Source organism: Cetorhinus maximus, chromosome 21, assembly GCF_964194155.1.
Source record: "Cetorhinus maximus chromosome 21, sCetMax3.hap1.1, whole genome shotgun sequence".
NCBI lineage: Eukaryota > Metazoa > Chordata > Chondrichthyes > Lamniformes > Cetorhinidae > Cetorhinus > Cetorhinus maximus.
Genome location: NC_135899.1, coordinates 5,543,637 through 5,565,205, shown reverse-complemented (window position 1 = coordinate 5,565,205; position 21,569 = coordinate 5,543,637). Strand labels below are relative to the sequence as shown.

At 50.9% G+C, this 21,569-nt stretch overlaps 1 protein-coding gene across 1 annotated transcript in view; it reads right to left on the bottom strand.

Moving 5' to 3' along the window:
* LOC144695497 (uncharacterized) overlaps nt 1-21,569 on the bottom strand; it is an 80,178-nt gene that overhangs the window by 35,380 nt on the left and 23,229 nt on the right. The window contains exons 4-6 of the mRNA XM_078566374.1: nt 17,467-17,489; nt 17,258-17,373; nt 8,744-9,320 (exon numbers count right to left, since the gene is read on the bottom strand). Coding sequence (XP_078422500.1) covers nt 8,744-9,320; nt 17,258-17,373; nt 17,467-17,489 — 716 coding nt within the window. The remainder of the gene's footprint in view (nt 1-8,743; nt 9,321-17,257; nt 17,374-17,466; nt 17,490-21,569) is intronic.

Genomic DNA, 21,569 nt, shown 5'->3' with positions numbered 1-21,569 from the left:
GTCCTGGGAACCACATCGACCAGGGCAGCTTCTGTGGAGGATTCAGTGTGTCTCTCCTCCAAGCTGTTATAGGGGGAGATGGTGGACATTGGCCTAGTAATCCAGAGATCTAGGCTAATAGTCCGCGGGCGTGGGTTCCAATCTCACCATGGCAGTCGGTGGAATTTGATTAATTAAGTCAGGAATTGAAAGCTAAGGCTTGGGGGAGGTAGTGGTGGTATATGGTATATGGTATATTATCACTGAACTAGTGTTCTAGAGACCCAGGGTAATTTAGGGACCTGGGTTCAAATTCCAGATGGTGAAATTTGAATTTTTAAAAAATCTAATGACGATAATTATGGTGTATAACCATAAAAAAAAAACCCTAGCTGGTTCACTAATGTCCCTTAGGGAAGGAAATCTGCCATCCTTACCTAGTCTGGCCTACATATGACTTCAGACCCTCAGCAATGTGGTTGGCTCTTAAAAAATGCCTTCTGAAGATGAGCAATAAATGCAGCAACACCCATGTCCCATGAAGGAATTTTTAAAAATTGTCCCAGATTTGCACTGAATGTGGTCTAAAGGACGGTTTACCCGCCAGCCACAATGGCAGCTTTTCACGCCGTGAAATCACCCCTTGCCCAGCATGTCCCACCTCATTAATAATTCATTCCCGGGTCGCTGACGGGTCAGCCTCTGATTTACCCGCCCCGCCATTGTTACCTTCAGTAACCCAGGCGCCATATTTAAAGGCCGCTCCTGCAGAGCTACCAGTCTTCAAGGGATAGGAAGCTGCTGGGACAAAGGGAGGAAACATGCTGCCTCCAAATTTAGCAACACCTCCCTCGAGCACCTAGTGGATGCAGTGGAGGCCCTCCTCTCTACCCCCGCTCTGGGTGAAGACCAGCAAGCGAGGTCACCAATCCAGCGTGGGAGGCAGTGGCGGGGGTGGTCAGTGCCAACGCTCTGCAAATGAGGACAGTCACCCAGTGCAGGAAGAGGATGAATGCTCGCATCCATTCTGCCAGAGTCAGTCACTCTTCTCATCACTCTCAACTCACACACTCACAAACCCATCACACATCCACAGGGATCTCGCACCTCAAGGGACAACACCACCAACTCTCACACACACCCTCACAACTCCATCAGGCTCGAATCCTCTGGAGCTCATGTCCTCATCCCCCATGGCTCCGCTCACCACACAAACTTTCCACACGGTGCCATGTCTCCTGCTCACACCCTCTCCATCTGTTTTCACGTTGGAGAAGCTGGCTCACAGCAGCAGGGAGGAGTCCCAGACGAGGGGAGGAGTGGCCCACATTAGGCCCCTCACTCATTTTGAGAAGAATGGCATCGCACTGACTGGGGAGGATGTGGACTGTGCCTGTGGTAACAGTGAGGTCGGCAATGAACACCCACCTGAGGATCCTGCGCCACATCATCCCTCTCTCAACACAACTGTGAGTGCTCTCTCTCCTGCTTTTAACTCTGCTGCCATACACTAACTATCTCTACTTTGATTCTCAGGGAGCTCTGCCAAGGGACCGACACCCTCAGCCAGCCACCCCCTCAGCTCCATCCACTTCGTCACCCCCAGCCAAGAGGACACCTCCATAGAAGAGATGGAAATAAGCAGCCTGGGCCACCCGTCACAGCGCTTACCCTCACCCTGCACCAGCACAGAGACACACACCTCGGTGGGACCTAGAACCAGGGCAGGCTCGGGTTCACAATCTGGTGGTCACCACACGGACATGTGTCTGCAGCAGGAGGAGGCAGGTTCAGCCGAGATCCCCAGCGCTCGGAGGACTGCCGGGGAAGTGGCATCTGTGAGGTCCGAGTCAGATGATGAGCCTCTGGGTTTGGCCTTCCAGCTCATCCTGGAGAGTCAGCAGAAGGTGGGGGAACATCACACAGAGCTGTTGGAAGCCTTCAACAGAGTGACACGTGAGTTGGAAGTGTGCGTCCGCCTCTCTCTGATGAAGTGGTGCCCACATGTGTGCAAATGAAGGTCTCCATGGGGAGGATGGCGGAATTCATGGAGATCCTGGTCCAGCAGAATGTGGAGGTGTGCACAGACCTGCACTCCTTCATGGGAGCCATGGGTGAGTTCCTGCAGTGGCGACTTGAGAGGGAAACGAGGCACCTCGATGTCCCTCCAGGTGCTCCTTCCCCTCAAGGGGTCAGGCCGGGGCCCTCAGGCACCCGAAAGGGGGAGCAGTGGCAGCTGGACATCCCTGGGTCACCCACTCAGGAATCTCAGAGGCTGTCCTCTTCCTTCAAGTCCCCTTTGCCTTTGAGGCCCTTGACCTCGTCTTCTGTCGCCGCAGAGGGAGCAGCCGGTCTGGGTTTTGCTTTCAGGTGTCCATCGGAGCTGACCTGCATCTCTGCCCACCCACTGATCACACTCCCAGGCAGCGCCTGATCTCGCCTACCACCCTCGTTTCACTTTCAATTTAGGCAGCTTGGTGCTAATTCACATCATCCACATTAACCTCCCCTCCTCCTCCTTCCCACCCCCAGGGTCCGTGTCTGCCTCCGAGTTCCCACCAACCACCCTCGGCGTTCTACCACTACCGAACCCTCACCCTCCACCCTCCCACCTCACTCTGCCCTCAGTCATTCTCACCATTCCCTTTTACCGTGCCAATGCTTAGTTCACCCGCTAGGAGGCAGTCATGGACTCATCATCCCTTGCACGTTTAACAGGACATTCCCCTTCCCCCCATACCCCTTCCCCCACAGAACCCCTTCCCGCCCCCCTCCGGACTCCATCCCCCCTGGAATCCCTTCCCCCGCCACCTTAGTCCTCCTAGCGCCCCCGCTTAGTTCCTCTCCCTTCATGACTCCTTCAGACACCTGAATTTCTTACACTTCCCTTAGTCCTTCCCTCCCCTACCCCTTCCTCCAGCCTTTCCTCTTCCTCCAGCCTCACTTCTTCCTCCACCCTTACTCCCTCCCCTCTCCACACTCCTTCCTCTCCCTGGACTCCCTCCCTTCTCGGCACTCCTTCCCCCCTCCAAGCTCTCTCCCTTACACTGCCCCCTTTACACCTACCTCCTCAGTTGTTATCTTCTCCCCCCTTACCCATTTACCCCCCATGCTCCCTCCGAACCTCACCCCTTGACACCTTCATTTCCCTCTCCCAACCTGACCCCCCACTGACAACTTAATTCCCCCCTCCCAATCTCACCCTTGACACCTCTTCCTCTCCCAGCCGATCCTAGTCCTTCCTTTCCCAGCCCCCCGACCATTATCCATGGTGAGCATCAACGGTGATTTCCACCTTCCGTGAGCTGCTTCACGGTGGAGCCATGACCATGAGAATCCACCCAGCAAGCCATGGACGTTCCTCCAGGCTCCCGTTGCTGTCGGGCTCCAGCATTTTCTGCTCCCTGGGTGTCCGCGATGTGAGCAAGGCCCTGGCGGGTAAGTCCCGACTTCTGTGCATCACAATTGTCAAGACGTGTTCTGCACCGGCGTGTTTTCCGGCTGATGTGGGCGGATGGTCCAGCAGGGGGCGTGATTCCGGTGAGCTGGCCTTGTAATGATACTTCTACCTCTATCACCGTACCTTCACCCTCCTACCCTAATGATACTCTGATGTGTTACAGTGAGGTTCCCGATGTCCGATGGCGGGAAACGCGGCCCATTATCGACGGGCTGAGTGGACAATCGCAAACTGGTTTTGTGATGTCGTGAAACTGAATTTTGGCCTTCTTGGCATGTTGCCCACTCTCGCCACCGAACACGCCTGACGCCAGCGGGCACGGAAAATTCTGCCTGGTGTCTCTCGGCTTCATTTACAGGCTTCGTGAGTCCTCCCCCTGCATACCCCGCACTCCCGCCCCACCCCCTCCACTAGCAGTTCAGCTGCAGTCAGCCAGAGCACGAGTGATTCTGGAGGGAGAAGCGTGTGTGTGTGTGTGTGTGTGGGGGGGTGGGGGGGGGGGGGGGGGGGCAGGGCCTTTCGGAGCCTTGTGCAAGCACTCTCCCAGCATGCGAAGCCTTCCTCCATCACACTCACCTCAATGCCTCGAGCATTCTCAATGCTGCCTGCTGGGGTTCTCTTTCAGTTGTCCATCCGAGCTGCATCTCCACCCACCCACTGATCAGACTCCCATGCAGCACCTTTTACCGCCCAACACAAGGCTCCTCTCACCTTCGATTTCAGAAGCATGGGTGGAAGGTTTGCTTTTAGCTCCGCTGTCCTTTCCCCTCACCCAGTCACCCACGTCCTTTCCCCCATCACTGGTGACCCCCCCTGTTCTGCCTCCCCACCATCACCTGCTAACCAGGACTCTTTTCTCTCCAGGATACCCAGGTGAACGATTCCCTATCTCCCCATGAACCCCACCCCCAATCCACATTGACCTCCCTCACCTCCTCCTTCCCACCCCTAGGGTCCACCTCTGCCTCCGACTCCCCACTAACCACCTTTGCCGTCCCTTCTACCTCCATCATCGTACCTTCACCCTCCCACTCTAATGGCTCACTCTGCCCTCTCATGCTCACCATTCCCTCCCACCGTGCCCACCCTCAGTTCGCTCCCCATGAGGCAGTCATCGACTCCACAGAACCCTCCCTTGCATGTTCTGCTGATATCCCCCACAATCTTAGTCCCTCCTCCATCCTTTCTCCAATCTCCACCCTTACTGCCTCCTCCCCCGGACTCCTTCCCTCCTCCAAACTCCTTCCCTCCCCCCGGACTCCTTCTTCCTCCTGGACTCTCCCCTCCCTCCAAACTCCTTCCTCCCCCTGGACTTTCTCCCCCCTCTGAACACTCCTTACACCTTCCTCACCCCTTACACCGACCTTCCCAGTTGCCACATTCTCCCCCATTGTACCCTGGTCTCCTCCCCCAGTTCTCCCTCCCCCTGACCTCATCCCCCCTGACACCTTTGTTCCTCCCCCTTTCAACCTCACCACCCCTCCCCAACCCTCTCCTCTCCCAGTCAAACCTAGATGCTCCTCTCCCACCCCAACCACCCCCCCACCCGACCCCCGTACACCTTCCTCTCCCATTCACAGCTGGACCTTCCACTCCGCCCCACCTCCCCCCCCCACCTCCAGCCAATCATCCATAGCTTCCCATGAACAAGACTCTGATGTCCCAAAGCAGAACCCAGACATCAACGGACACCTCCCACCATCCGTGAGCAGCTTCATGGCGGAGCCATGTCCATGAACATCCATCCAGCATGTGACGCGCGTGTTCCTCTGGGGCGCAGTAGCTGCAGGGATCCAGCATCTTCTGCTCCTCGGATGCCCACGATGTGAGCAGAGCTCTAACAGTAAGTCCCAACCTCTGCACATCACACTTGTCGAGACGTGTCCTGGGCCGGTGTGTTTTCCCGCTGATGTGGGCGTAAATTTGACGTGGGGGGGTGATTCCAGCGAACAAGAATTATAATCAGATGCAAATGTATTAAAATGATGTCCCCAACATGTAGCGGCAGGAAACATGACTCGCCATTGACGGGTGGAGTGGACAATCGCAAACTGGTTTCATGATTTTTGACCTTCTCACCATATTGGCCGATCACGCCCGCCATGACGCTCGAGCCAATGGGGACAGCAAATTCCGGCCCTAGTCTCAGTTATGGTGACCATGAAACTACCATTGATTGTTGTAAAAAGCCGTTCACTTCACTAATGTCCTTTAGGGAAGGAAACCTGCCGTCCTCCACTGGTCTGGCCTACGTGTGGCTCCAGACCCACAGCAATGCAGTTGACTCTTAACTGCTCTCAAGGGCAATTAGGGTTGGTCAGCAAATGCTGGCCTTGTCAGCACCCCCCACATCTTATGAAAGAATTTTTAAAAATTCCAGAAAGCCAATTGGTGCAGGCACCTCATAACCCAAGAGCCACAGTTTTGGTCTGCAGGACTTAACAACTCAAGTCCATGTATCTCTTGCTGTTGGTTAACAGCATCTTCTCATCCCACCCACTCTTTCATGTAGCTGCTCAGTCCATCCTCACTGGGAACCTGTTCACCCCCAGTTTTGATTCTGAACTGTGTGTCTCTTTAGACACCGGTTTGTCTGTCCCTGACATCCTTTCTACAGTCCCATGCTGGCTGTACTTTGACCAACCAACATTCATCTGTCCCTCTTGTGTCAGCCAATAAACAGCAAGTGCTTCTCCTGGACACATAATCTGAACATTGATTAGTTGTTCTCAGACACTATGATTTGGAGATTATGTTATCATATGTGACAGACGGAAGCTGAGAACAGACATTGCTCATTGATAATGATAGGATTTTACATGTAGGAGAAGGCCATTCAGCCCATCAAGCCTCTTTGAAACAGTTATCCAGTTAGTCTCACTTCCTCTCTTTCCCCATAGCCCTGTAAATGTTTACGCATCGAGTATTTATCCAATTCCTTTTAGAAAATTACTATTGAATCTGTTCAAGGCAGTGCATTTCAGATGCCAAGAATTCACTGCATCATGTCTCCACAGCACCCCTCTAGTTCATTACTGCACTAAAAAAATTTCATCAATTCATTCAGCTTTGCTGCAGGAACTCCTGATTAACTTTTTAATTTTAATTAACCATTTCCAGTCTGTTACATTCATCCGATGTTAACTGGATCTGCAGCTCCAACAACATTCAAGAAGCTCGACACCATCCAGGACGGAGCAGCCCACTTGCTTGGCACCCCATCCACCATCTTAAACATTCACTCCCTCCACCACTGACACACAGTGGCAGCAGTGTGTACCATCTACAAGATGCACTGCAGCAACTTGCCAAGGCTCCTTGGACAGCACCTTCCAAATCCCCAAACTCCATCACCTAGGAGGACAAGGTCAGCAAATGCATGGAACACCACCACCTGCAAGTGCCCCTCCAAGTCACATGGCATCCTGAATTGGAACTGTATCTCCATTTCTTCACCGTCACTGGATCAAAATCTTGAAACTCCCTTCATAACATCACTCTGGGTGTTCCTACACACATGGACTGCAGTGGTTCGAGAAGGTGGCTCACCAGCACCTCAAGGGCATGTAGGGATGGGCAATAAATGCTGGTCACGGCAGCAATGTCCACACCCTGTGCAAGAATAAAAATAAAAAAACCTATAAACCTGGTGCGGTTACTCAGCACTGCTGTCAGACAGGGATGATTGTTAAGGAACTTTATTGCAGAATGCAACCTCTTACCTTATACATTCATCACAGGGATCACATTTGGGCAGCACATTGACTGTTGTTGTATATGTAGGTGAAAGTGTATCTCCTTATGCCAGGGGGTGAATTAAAACTCAAGCCTTAAGTTTGTCCGTAAGTGGTTTGGGTGTAAGCAAATTATTTTTCTGCATTTTAGATCATCATTGGAGATTTCCAAAAAGATCAAGACAAATTTGTACAAGAAAAATTGACAAAGAAAACAAATACTGTCTACTTTTATCATACTGTGGGATTTTGTGTGTGTATGAGTATGTGCTTTAGAATAGCTAATATTTAATTTCTCCTCAATGGTCTTTCAAATTCCATATTCGTCAGAGATGTGATAGAACTTTCTTGTTATTTGATTATATTTGACCCAAATCATTTACACTTCTCCCCCTTTCTCAACAGCAAATAAACCCATCACATCTCTATCTTCCTTCAGTTCCAAAAAGGAAAGCACTGGACTCAAAACGTTAACTCTGCTTCTCTCTCCACAGACGTTGCCAGACCTACAGAGTTTTTCCAACACTCTCTGTTTCTATTACAGGAATCACACATGTTGTAATAAAGAGATGCTTTAAATGACCAACAGGTAAACCTGTTATCAGGTTGTGTTGCAAGTATCGAATCTATATTGCATTGACCTTACATCACAGGTGAAGCAGTCACTGAAGCCCCACATAAAAACCCCTCCAGAGATACAGAGCAGAGCACGAAATGCATGTGGATAAATACATTCAAGACCATTGGGAAATGGAATAATTATATAGTCCTGATACACCATCAGTTCAGCAGTTTCCTACATCTATATTCTTAAAGCAGTAGCTTACTGTGTGTCAGCCTATTCTGTCATTATGGTTCAATTCATTGTTTACTGATATTCATACAATTTACTGTTGGAAACAGAAGCTGTGATCCTAAAATTAAACTATTTCTCTCATTATCACTGAGGTACTGGGAGATGGAGTTTGGTGTTATTAGAGTGAGTTTTTCCCAGACTCTGTGGGTATTTATCAGTGATTATTGGTATTATTAGAGTGAGCTTTTCCCAGGCCCTGTGGGTATTTATCAGTGATTTTTGGTGTTATTAGAGTGAGTTTTTCCCAGACTCTGTGGGTATTTATCAGTGATTATTGGTGCTATTAGAGTGAGCTTTACCCAGACCCTGCGGGTATTTATCAGTGATTATTGGTGTTATTAGAGTGAGCTTTTCCCAGACCCTGTGGGTATTTATCAGTGATTATTGGTATTATTAGAGTGAGCTTTTCCCAGACTCTATGGGTATTTATCAGTCATTATTGGTGATATTAGAGTGAGCTTTTCCCAGACCCTGTGGGTATTTATCAGTGATTATTGGTATTATTAGAGTGAGCTTTTGCCAGGCCGTGTGGGTATTTATCAGTGATTATTGGTATTACTGGGATGAGATTTTCCCAGATCCTTGCACCACTGTCAGGATCTCACACTCAACAGAGAGTGAATGGATGGGGTGTTCGAGTAAAGGCTTCTTGCTGCCAGTGAGTGGCTGGAGCTGCCAAGTCTGGGAATATCATGCCTGGTTTAAGAAGCTGTTTATATGAAGAAATTAATTAAACCTTCTTCCTCCTGGATTGTTACTGTCCGGGGACAGATTTTTAGTGGGTCTGGATTTTTACCCCCTATATTAAAACCCGGACCGAAGTAAGGATAGAGTTTCTCAGTGAATGCAGCAGTGAAAGTGTAGATATGGGACTTGTTATCTGAGTTATAAAAGGACACCTTCCCTCCCTCATAATCCAGACAGACTCGAATCTTTCTCGGCTTCACACTCAGCTCTAAGCTTTTCCAAGGTTCGTCACAAGCTATGTAGTCATTTCCATCTCTTAGTGCCATTGCCCAGTATCCGTTACTTGGGCTCAGGTAGATTTGACCCTTCCTATTGATGGACTCCTTAGCCACACCCACATTCCACTGAGTCATGTTCCCCACCTCCACCTCCCAGGAATGTTCCCCTGATGCGAATCCCTCCAATCCTAAGACACAGGGACATCGATCGAATCTCTCTGAATTGTTGGGGAGCTGCTCCCATTTCCCAGTGTTTCTCACGTTCCTCAGGTCCTCAGACAGGAGAAGGTAAAGATTGGCTGTATTAGGATCCAAGGTCACTGGAGCTGGGAATAGATGGACAGAAATAAAATGTTAGTCACACTCACTGTAACTTTCACAGCCGGTTAGTGATTGGGAAAATCAGCAATGAACCAGAATTAGAAATTCATCCCCCGGGGAAGAGTTTAAAGAGCGCACAGGGGAAATGGGAAGACACTGCCCGGGGGAAGGTTTTACCTGGTGCCCACAACCTACAGTGAAAATATAATGAACAGCTTCAAACAGTTACACATGGAAAACTGGTCAATATCAGTTAGATGCCATTGAATACATTTCTATTTGATAACCCATTAGTGTGGGTAAAATTAAAATCATTCTATTAAGTACCGAGGATGTAATATTCTGTCTGATGTGGTGATGTGTTATTATGGCATTCAAACAATTTGATGGGGTCTATATCCTGAAAATAAGATGCCTTGAAATTATTCCAATTGTATATTTAGAGCTTTTATAAAGATTGAGCAGCGCGGCAGTGCACTGATCTACAAAATATTTCTCGGGTAACAGCATTTAACTCAAACAGTTATCCTATTTATAATAAAAATGGGAAATAAGACCATAAGACATAGGAGCAGAAATTAGGCCATTCAGCCCATCGAGTCTGCTCCACCATTCAATCATGGCTAAGTTTCTCAACCTCATTCTCCCGCCTTCTCCCCGTAACCTTTGATCCCCTTACCAATCAAGAACCTATCTATCTCGGTCTTAAATACACTCAATGACCTGGCCTCCACAGCCTTCTGTGGCAATGAATTCCATAGCTTCACCACTCTCTGGCTAAAGAAGTTTCTCCTCATCTCTGTTCTAAAAGATCCTCCCTTTACTCTGAGGCTGTGCCCTCGGGTCCTAGTCTCTCCTACTAATGGAAACATCTTCCCCACGTCCACTCTATCCAGGCCTTTTGGTATTCTGTAAGTTTCAATCAGATCCCCTCTCATCCTCCTAAACTCCATCAAGTATAGACCCAGAGTCCTCAAACGTTCCTCATATGTTAAGCCTTTCATTCCTGGGATCGTTCTCGTGAACCTCCTCTGGACCCTCTCCAGGGCCAGCACATCCTTCCTGAGGTACGGGCCCCAAAATTGCTCACAATATTCTAAATGTGGTCTGACCAGAGCCTTATAAAGCCTCAGCAGCACATCCCTGCTTTTATATTCTAGTCCTCTTGAAATAAATGCCAACATTGCATTTGCCTTCCTAACTACCGACTCAACCTGCAAGTTAACCTTAAGAGAATCCTGGATTAGGACTCCCAAGTCCCTTTGCACTCCAGATTTCTGAATTCTCTCCCCATTTAGAAAATAGCCTATGCCTCTATTCTTCCTCCCAAAGTTCATGATCTCACACTTCCCCATGTTGTATTCTATCTGCCACTTCTTTGCCCATTCTCCTAACCTGTCCAAATCCTTCTGCAGACTCCCCGTCTCCTCAATACCACCTGTCCCTCCACCTATCTTTGTATCATCTGCAAACATAGCCAGAGTGCCCTCAGTTCCTTCATCTAGATCATTAATGTATAAAGTGAAAAGTTGTGGTCCCAACACTGACCCCTGTGGAACTCCACTAGTCACCGGTCGCCATCCTGAGAAGGACCCCCTTATCCCCACTCTCTGCCTCCTGCCAGACAGCCAATCTTCTATCCATGCTAGTACCTTGCCTCTAACACCATGGCTCTTGTCTTACTGAGCAGCCTCCTGTGCGGCACCTTGTCAAAGGCCTTCTGGAAGTCCAAGTAGATAACATCCATTGGCTCTCCTTTGTCTAACCTACTCATTACCTCCTCAAAGAATTCTAACAGATTTGTCAGGCATGACCTCCCCTTGATGAAACCATGCTGACTTTGCCCTATTTTAATATGCACTTCTTAAGTGTTCTGAAATCTCATTCTTAATAATGGACTCTAAAATCTTACCAACGACTGGGGTCAGGCTAATTGACCTGTAATTTCCCGTCTTTTGCCTCACTCCCTTCTTAAACCGGTGGGTTACATTAGCGATTTTCCAGTCCTCTGGGACCCTCCCTGACTCCAGTGATTCCTGAAAGATCACCACTAACGTCTCCACTATCTCTTCAGCTATCTCCTTCAGAACTCTGGGGTGTAATCCATCTGGTCCAGGTGATTTATCCACCTTCAGACCTTTCAGTTTTCCTAGCACCTTCTCCTTGGTAATGGCCACCATACTCACCTCTGCCCCCCTGACTCTCTTAAACATTGGGGATGTTACTTGTGTCTTCCACCGTGAAGACTGACACAAAGTATCTATTCAGTTCCTCCGCCATTTCTTTGTTCCCCACTACTACTTCTCCAGCGTCATTTTCCAGTGGCCCAATGTCCACTTTTGCCTCTCTCTTATCCTTTATATATCGAAAAAAACTCTTGCAATCTTCTTTTATATTACTGGCTAGTTTACCCTCATATTTAATCTTCTCCCTCCTTATTTCTTTTTTAGTTGTCCTCTGTTGGTCTTTGCAGGCTTCCCAATCCCCTGGTTTCCCATTGTTCTTTGCCACGTTGTATGCTTTCTCTTTAGCTTTTATGCTGTCCCTGACTTCCCTTGTCAGCCATGGTTGCCTCGTTCTCCCTTTAGTATGCTTCTTCTTCCTAGGGATGAATTTTTGCTGTGTCTCCCAAATTACTCCCAGAAACCCCTGCCATTGCTGTTCCACTGTCTTTCCTGCTAGGCTCATCTCCCAGTCAATTCTGGCCAGCTCCTCCTTCATGCCTCTGTAGTTGCCTTTATTCAACTGTAATACCGTTACATCTGATTCCAGCTTTTTCCTCTCAAATTGCAGGGTAAATTCTATCATATTATGGTCACTTCCTCCTAAGGGCTCCTTCGCCTTAAGCTCCCTTATCAAATCTGCCTCATTACACATCACTAAATCTAGAATTGCCTGTTCCCTAGTGGGCTCCACCACAAGCTGCTCCAAAAAGCCATTTCGTAGACATTCCACAAATTCCTTTTCTTAGGATCCACTACCAACCTGATTTTCCCAGTCTACCTGCATATTGAAATCCCCCATGATCACTGTAACCTTGCCTTTCTCACACGCCTTTTCTATCTCCTGGTGTATCTTGTGCCCCATATCCTGACTACTGTTCAGAGGCCTGTACATAACTCCCATTATGGTTTTTTTAACTTTGCGATTCCTCAACTCTAACCACACAGATTCTACATTATGTGACCCTACGTCATTTTTTGCTATCGATTTAATCTCATTCTTACTAACAAAGCAACCCCACCCCCTCTGCCAACCTACCTATCTTTTTGATATGCTGGAAATGCACTGCACAGCAAAAAGCATCTGAAACAAGAAGGGCGAGGTTAACATCTTGAGTTAGCCCCTTCATCATAAATGAAAACTGAAATCTCAGTAAATCCCTGAGTAGATGGGGAGAAAGAGAGGGAGAAGAAAAAGGAGATACTCCAATCACAGAGAGAACACTAATGGGCTGAATGACCTGCTAACTGCAGCAAGTCTCAAATAGAAACAGAAAATGCTGCAAATACATACCTCACTCACATTTCATGTCACCACTCCGGGCAGTATTTTATTCATTTCTTTCCAATTTCTACCAAATCTTGCCTCTTTTCCTTGTGAAAACCTTCCCTATAAATTCTCGCTATCCAAGCTATCTTCCCGTATTTTCATTTAGAATCTTTTCATTATCTCGCTCACAGCTATCAATCTTGTGTGCACTGTGTCAACAAACTCACTCACATAATCCATTTATGGGAATCTGGGGTCTCTGCCAAGTAATGTGGTCTCTTTTGGCAATGGCTCAGTGTTTATTTACTCAAGATAAAGAGGCGTTAAGTGTTCCAAAGCTTCTGTTATTGATGCTTTAAATATCTGGCTGATTAACGTTTTTATAAGGTTGTTTCAACAGTAGCTTTTTAAAAAATTATGGATGGTTGTTTTTTTTAAACAGTTCCACACATGCCATTTTACTGTGGGGTTCATTGGTTCTGTACAGGGTGTATACTGGGTGAATGGGCCTAGAAATGCCATGAGTTGGCATGGAAAATATGAGGGGCCATTTGGGGTGGGTGGGGAACATGAGTTGGCATGGGGAGTAGGTGGAAGGGTATGCGGAATGAGGGATAGAGGGCCTAAAATATAAATAAACAACAGAGACAAAGTCCCATAGAACCAAGACGGGCCTTTTAAACAGCCCTCCTTGGCACTTGGCTGCTCCTATGGCCACTTCTATCTGCTTCCAGGGCGGGCGGGTGGGACTCTATCCCGACTACATCCCGACCCTATTCACCCACCCTGAAAATTGAATTACCTGTCTTGAATACTAAAATATAGCCCTTAATCTTCGAGGGCGAAAGGGAATGATAATGGGGCAGGAAAAGAAACAACCAAAGGTGTACTGAGAACAGGTGTGCCACAAACTGGATGGAAAAATAAGAGGAGAACTGAAACATGCAAAGCAGCCACTCAGTCTGCATTTGATCTCCCGAGCATAGAGGAGAGCACATTGCGAGCCGAGAATACAGTAGACTAAATTGAAAGAATGCAGACTAATCGCTGCTTCACCTGCAAGTGATGTTTGGGGCTTTGGACGGTGGGGTGGGAGGAGGTAACCGGGTGTGCGTTACATCTCTTGCACCTTGCAGGACACCTCTGTTCAGTCCATGACCATGACCCTGAGCTTCTAGTAGCCTGTCATTTTAATTCTCCACCTTGCTCTCACGCTGACATCTCTGTCCTTGGCCTGCTGCAACACAACCTTGAGAAACAGCACTTCATCTTTCAATTAGGCACTTCATAGCTTTCTGGACTCAAGATTGAGTTCAACAAGTTTAGACCGTAAATTCTGTCCCCATATTTTGTTTCTTCTTCTTTGCACGTTTTGTTTTTTTTCTCTTATTTTCACTTTCAAACAGGTGAAGCAGCGATTAATCTGCATTCTTTAAATCTAGTCTCACAGTGTGGCCTCCTCTACACTCGGGAGACCAAATGCAGACTGGGTGACCGCTTTGCATGTTTCAGTTCCCCTGTTATTTTTTCTTCCAGCCAGTAACACACCTGTTCACGTTACACTTTTTGCTTCTGTGTTTCTTTTCTTGCCCCTTCTCCATTCCCTTTGGCCCTGGAGGGCTCACTCTTCTGTCATTCAGTCTCTCCTGTCTTCCACCCAATCACAGAGCTTCCTTTTGCCCTTGTCCCACCTTCTTTTGTTCAAAAACTTATCACATCTCTAACTGATTCCCAGTTCTGATGAAAGGTCACCGACCTGAAATGTTAACTCTGTTTCTCCCTCCACGGATGCTGTCTGACCTGCTGAGTATTTCCAGCATGTTGTGTTATTTCAGGTTTCCAGATATACAACTTTTTTCCACGGGTTTTCAAACTTGAATTGATGCCGTCCTGCCTCTCTTTACTGGTTGTATACCACATTCTCCTCTTCTTTTTAATTTATTCTTTCATGGGATGTCAGCAAGGCCAGCATTTGTTGCCCATTCCTAATTGCCCTTGAACTGAGTGGCTTGCTAGGCCATTTCATAGGGCAGTTACGAGTCAACCATATTGTTGTGGTGGGTCTGGAGTCACATGTCGGTCAGGCTGGGTAAGGACGGCAGATTTCCTTCCCTAAAGGACATTAGTGAACCAGATGGGTTTTTATGACAATTGATGACAATTAGAATGAACGTATGAATTAGGAGCAGGAATAGGCTCCTTGGTCCTTCGAGCCTGCTCTGCCATTCAATGACAGGGATGATCTGATTGTAACCTCCTGCCTACTCCTGCTAACCTTTCACCCACTTATTTATATATTAAGAATCTATCTACCTCTACCTTAAAAATATTCAAACACTGCTTCCACTGCCTTTTGAGGAAGAGTTCCAAAGGCTCACAACTGTCTGAGGAAAGATTTCTCCTCATCTCTGTCTTAAATGAGCGATGCCTTATTTTTAAGCAATGACTCCTAGTTCTAGATTCTCCCAGAAGAGGGAACACCCTCTCCACATCCACCCTGTCAAGACTCCTCAGGATCTTAAAAGTTTCAATCAAGTCACCTCTTACTCTTCTAAATTCCAGTGGATACAATCCTAGTCTATCCAGCCTTTCCTCATAAGAGAACCTGCCCATTCCTGGTATTAGTCTAGTAAACCTTTCCTGAACAGCTTCTAAAGCATTTACATCTGTCCTTAAATAAGGAGACCAACACTGTACACAGTGCTCCATATATGGTCTCACCAGTGTCCGGAACAACTGAAGCATAACCCCTCTACTTTTGTATTCAATTCTCCTCGCGAAAAACGATAACATTCTATTATCTTTCCTAATTACCTGCTGTACCTAAAGACTAGCCTTTTGTGATTCATGCACGAGGACACCCAGATCCCTCTGAATCTCAGAGCTCTGCAATCTCTCACGATTTAGATAATAAGCTTCTTTTTTATTCTGCTTGTCAAAATGGGCAATTTCACATTTGCCAGATCTTTGCCCACTCACAACCTACCTGTGTCCCTTTGTAGCCTCCTTATGTCCTCTTCACAACTTACTTTCCTACCTATCTTTGTGTCATTAGCAAAGTTAGCAACCATAGCGTTAGTCCCTTCATGGTCATTATTTCTAAGACGAGCTTTCAATTCCGTATTTTTTTAAATTAATTGTATTTAAATTCCACCAGCTGCCATGACGGGATTTGAACGTGTGCCCCCAGAACATTAGCTCAGGCTTCTGGATTATTAGTCCAGTGATACCACGAAGTCACCATCTCTTCCTGTGTACTCTCCTCACAGTGTGTGAATGGATTTTCTTCCCAACATCTTCATCATCGCCTTCCAGTAGCAGCTAGTTTTTCTTCACTGTAATATTATGTATTAAGCTATAGTGATGTTGGAGACCTTCGACAGATTGTTTTGAAGGTGTCGACCAGATTTATCTAAGCATCAAGGAACCAGACTTCAAAACACCTACACTTCTCTATTGCACTTCTTGTACTGACATTAAACTCATATGTCTGGTGTCCTCTGTCCACAAAAATCTTTTTTTATTGTTATTCGTTCATGGGATGTGGGTTTTGCTGCCTGGGCCAGCATTTGTTGCCCATCCCTAGCTGCCCTTGAGAAGGTGGTGGTGAGCTGCCTTCTTAAACCGCTGCAGTCCATGTGGTGTAGGTACACCCACAGTGCTGTTAGGGAGGGCGTTCCAGGATTTTGACCCAGCGACAGTGAAGGAACGGCGATATATTTCCAAGTCAGGATGATGAGTGACTTGGAGGGGAACTTCCAGGTGGTGGTGTTCCCATGTATCTGCTGCCCCTGTCCTTCTAGATGGTAGTGGTTGTGGGTCTGGAAGGTGCTCCCGAAGGAGCCTTGGAGAATTTCTGCAGTGCATCTTGCAGATGGTACACACACTGTTGCTACTGTGTGTCGGTGAAGGAGGGACAGAATGTTTGTGGGTGGGCTGCCAATCAAGCGGGCTGCTTTGTCCTGGACAGTGTCAAGCTTGTTGAGTGTTGTGGGAGCTGCACTCATCCAGGCAAGTGGAGAGTATTCCATCACATTCCTGACTTGTGTCTTGTAGACAGTGGACAAACTTTGGGGAGTCAGGAGGTGAGTTACTCATTGCAGGATTCCTAGACTCTGACCTGCTCTTGTCACAGTATTTACATGGCTAGTCCAGTTCAGTTTCTGGTCAATGGTAACCCCTAGGATGTTGATGGTAGGGGATTCAGTGATGGTAATGTCATTGAACGTCAAGGGGTGATGATTGGATTCTCTCTTGTTGGAGATGGTCATTGCCTGACACTTGTGTGACATGAATGTTACTTGCCACTTGTCCTAGTTTACAACACCTGCCCGGTATTGTAAGCTAGGATGGCTGGGAGGTAGCCTGATCATTACTCAACCATTTAAGAGACAGCTTCTAACAATAGAGAGAGCTGTTTAATAGCTGGTGTCAGGAAGCTCACACCCACCTGTATTAATCACCGTCAGCATCTTTTTCCACACTCTGTACTGCAGTGACCCAATGTACTTCCCCACATTTATTAAAGGGTAAACCTTCTGTGGCTCTGGGAGAGTTCGCTTCACTCTGAAACAGGAGATAAAGGTCAGTGTTGGATCATTCCAGGGTGGGGGAGAAATATGTTAGAAATAAAAATCAAATCAAGGGTCTAAATTTTACCTTTTCTGTAGATCCTGAAATTTCTGTGGAACAAGAACAATTATTACTGTTTGCGTTTAGTGAACATTTTATCACAAAAAGTAAAGTAACAAACTGGATTCCACAGAAAAGTACATTATAAATATATCAAGTTATTGGACTGCCTCTCCCTGTCCTCACTGGACTGTGAGTTACTCCACAATATTGCTTCTGGGCACCACACTTTAGGATGAATGTGAAGTCATTAGAGAGGGTGTAGAAAAGATTCATGAGTATGGTTCCTGGAATGAGGAACTTAAGTTATGAAGACAGATTGAGAAATTGGGACTGTTTCCTTTGGAGAATAGAAGGTAGAGAGGAAAATGGATAGAGGTATTCAAAAACATGAAAGGTCTAGACAGATTAGATGGGCAGAGATTGTTCCCATTGATGGAAGGATCAAGAACAACAGGATACAGGTCTAAGGTAATAGGCAAAAACAAGCAATGGTGACTCGAAGAAAAACTGTTTCATGCAGTAAGTGGTTAGGATCTGGGATGCACTGCTCAAGAGTGGTACATACCAGTGATGCTCAAGCACCTCCAACCTGGGCCCAGGGAGTAGAGTGTGGGCAAGCGTAGGCCGGGGCCCAGGGGAGGAGAGGCTGGCTGTGAGGCCTGGGGCCACAGGGAAGGGAGGCTGGCTGTGAGGCCTTGGGCCATGGGTAAGGGAGGCTGGCTGAGAGGCCTGGGGCCACAGGGAAGGGAGGCTGGCTGTGAGGCCTGGGGCCATGGGTTAGGGAGGCTGGCTGAGAGGCCTGGGGCCACAGGGAAGGGAGGCTGGCTGTGAGGCCTGGGTGCCATGGGGAGGGGAGGCTGACTGTGAGGCCTGGGGCCACGGGGAAGGGAGGCTGGCTGTGAGGCCTGGGTGCCATGGGGAGGAGAGGCTGGCTGTGAGGCCCGGGGCCATGGGGAGATGAGGCTACCTGTGAGGCCTGGGGCCATGGGGAGGTGAGGCTGGGTGTGAGGCCCAGCACCGTGGGGAGGAGAGGCTGGCTGTGAGGCCTGGGGCCACGGGGAAGGGAGGCTGGCTGAGAGGCCCGGGGCCATGTGGAGGGGAGGCTAGCTGAGAGGCCCAGCACCATGGGGAGGGGAGGCTGGCTGTGAGGCCTGGGGCCATGGGGAGGGGAGGCTGGCTGTGAGGCCTAGGGCCATGATGAGGGGAGGCTGGCTGTGAGGACTGGGGCCACGGGGAAGGCAGGCTGGCTGTGAGGCCCAGGGCAATGGAGAGGGGAGGCTGGCTGTGAGGCCCAGCACCATGGGGAGGGGAGGCTGGCTGTGAGGCGCAGCACCATGGGTAGGGGAGGCTGGCTGTGAAGCCTGGGGCCATGTGGAGCGGAGGCTGGCTGTGAGGCCGGGGGCAATGGTAGGGGAGGCTGGCTGTGAGGCCTGGGGGCCATGAGGAGGGGAGGCTGGCTGAGAGGCCTGGGGACCATGGGGAAGGGAGGCTGGCTGAGAGGCCTGGGGACATGGGGAGGGGAGGCTGGCTGTGAGGCCTGGGGGCCATGGGGAGGGGAGGCTGGCTGAGAGGCCCAGCACCATGGGGAGGATAGGCTGGCTGTGAGGCCTGGGGCCATGTGGAGGGGAGGCTGGCTGTGAGGCCTGGGGCCATGGGGAGGGGAGGCTGGCTGTGAGGTCTGGGGACCATGGGGAGGAGAGGCTGGCTGTGAGGCCTGGGGGCCATGGGGAGGGGAGGCTGGCTGTGAGGCCCAGCACCATGGGGAGGGGAGGCTGGCTGTGAGGCCCAGCACCATGGGGAGGGGAGGCTGGCTGTGAGGCCTGGGGGCCATGGGGAGGGGAGGCTGCCTGTGAGGCCTGGGGCCTTGGGGAGGGGAGGTTGGCTGTGAGCCCTGGGGCCATGGGGAGGGGAGGCTGGCTGTGAGGCCAAGGGGAATGGGGAGGAGAGGCTGGCTGTAAGGCCCGGGGCAATGGGGAGGGGAGACTGGCTGAGAGGCCTGGGGACCATGGGGAGGGGAGGCTGGCTGTGAGGCCCAGCACCATGGGGAGAGGAGGCTGGCTGTGAGGCCAGGGACAATGGGGAGGGGAGGCTGGCTGTGAGGCCTGGGGCCATGGGGAGGGGAGGCTGGCTGTGAGGCCCGGGGCAATGGGGAGGGGAGGCTGGCTGTGAGGCCTGGGGACCATGGGGAGGGGAGGCTGGCTGTGAGGCCTGGGGCCATGGGGAGAGGAGGCTGGCTGTGAGGCCTGGGGGCCATGGGGAGGGGAGGCTCGCTGTGAGGCCTGGGGGCCACGGGGAGGGGAAGCTGGCTGTGAGGCGCAGCACCAAGGGGAGGGGAGGCTGGCTGTGAGGTCTGGGGACAATGGGGAGGGGAGGCTGGCTGTGAGGCGCAGCACCATGGGGAGGGGAGGCTGGCTGTGAGGTCTGGGGACAATGGGGAGGGGAGGCTGGCTGTGAGGCGCAGCACCATGGCGAGGGGAAGCTGGCTGTGAAGCCTGGGGCCATGTGGAGGGGAGGCTGGCTGTGAGGCCGGGGGCAATGGTAGGGGAGGCTGGCTGTGAGGCCTGGGGGCCATGGGGAGGGGAGGCTGGCTGAGAGGCCTGGGGGCATGAGGAAGGGAGGCTGGCTGAGAGGCCGGGGGCAATGGTAGGGAAGGCTGGCTGTGAGGCCTGGGGGCCATGGGGAGGGGAGGCTGGCTGAGAGGCCTGGGGGCCATGGGGAGGGGAGGCTGGCTGTGAGGCCCAGCACCATGGGGAGGGGAGGCTGGCTGTGAGGCCTATGGGCCATGGGGAGGGGAGGCTGGCTGTGAGGCCCAGCACCATGGGGAGGGGAGGCTGGCTGTGAGGCCTGGGGGCCATGGGGAGGAGAGGCTGGCTGTGAGGCCTGGGGGCGATGGGGAGGGGAGACTGGCTGTGAGGCCTGGGGCCATGGGGAGGGGAGGCTGGCTGTGAGGCCTGGGGGCCATGGGGAGGAGAGGCTGGCTGTGAGGCCTTGGTCCATGTGGAGGGGAGGCTGGCTGTGAGGCATGGGGCCATGGGGAGGGGAGGCTGGCTGTGAGGTCTGGGGGCCATGCGGAGGGGAGGCTGGCTGAGAGGCCCAGCACCATGGGGAGGGGAGGCTGGCTGTGAGGCCTGGGGGCCATGTGGAGGGGAGGCTGGCTGTGAGGCCTGGGGGCCATGGGGAAGGGAGGCTGGCTGTGAGGCCCAGCACCATGGGGAGGGGAGGCTGGCTGTGAGGCCTGGGGGCCATGGGGAGGGGAGGCTGGCTGTGAGGCATAAATTCAAGGTGAGGGGCAGGAGGCTGAGGGGGGATGTGAAGAAAAACCTTTTCACCCAGAGGGTGGTGACGGTCTGGAATGCGCTGCCTGGGAGGGTGGTGGAGGCGGGTTGCCTCACATCCTTTCTAAAGTACCTGGATGAGCACTTGACATGTCATAACATTCAAGGCCATGGGCCAAGTGCTGGTAAATGGGATTAGGTAGGTAAACACATGTTTCTCATGTGTCGGTGCAGACTCGATGGGCCGAAGGGCCTCTTCTGCACTGTGATTCTGTGATCTCTCGGAAGCAGGCCTGGGGACCATGGGAAGGGGAGGCTGGCTGTGAGGCCTGGGGCCATGGGGAGAGGAGGCTGGCTGTGAGGCCCGGGGGCCATGGGGAGGGGAGGCTGGCTGTGAGGCCTGGGGGCCATGGGGAGGGGAGGCTGGCTGTGAGGCCTGGGGGCCATGGGGAGGGGAGGCTGGCTGTGAGGCACAGCACCATGGGGAGGGGAGGCTGGCTGTGAGGCCTGGGGGCCATGGGGAGGGGAGGCTGGCTGTGAGGCCTGGGGGCCATGGGGATGGGAGGCTGGCTGTGAGGCGCAGCACCATGGGGAGGGGAGGCTGGCTGTGAGGTCTGGGGACAATAGGGAGGGGAGGCTGGCTGTGAGGCGCAGCACCATGGCGAGGGGAAGCTGGCTGTGAAGCCTGGGGCCATGTGGAGGGGAGGCTGGCTGTGAGGCCGGGGGCAATGGTAGGGGAGGCTGGCTGTGAGGCCTGGGGGCCATGGGGAGGGGAGGCTGGCTGAGAGGCCTGGGGGCATGAGGAAGGGAGGCTGGCTGAGAGGCCGGGGGCAATGGTAGGGGAGGTTGGCT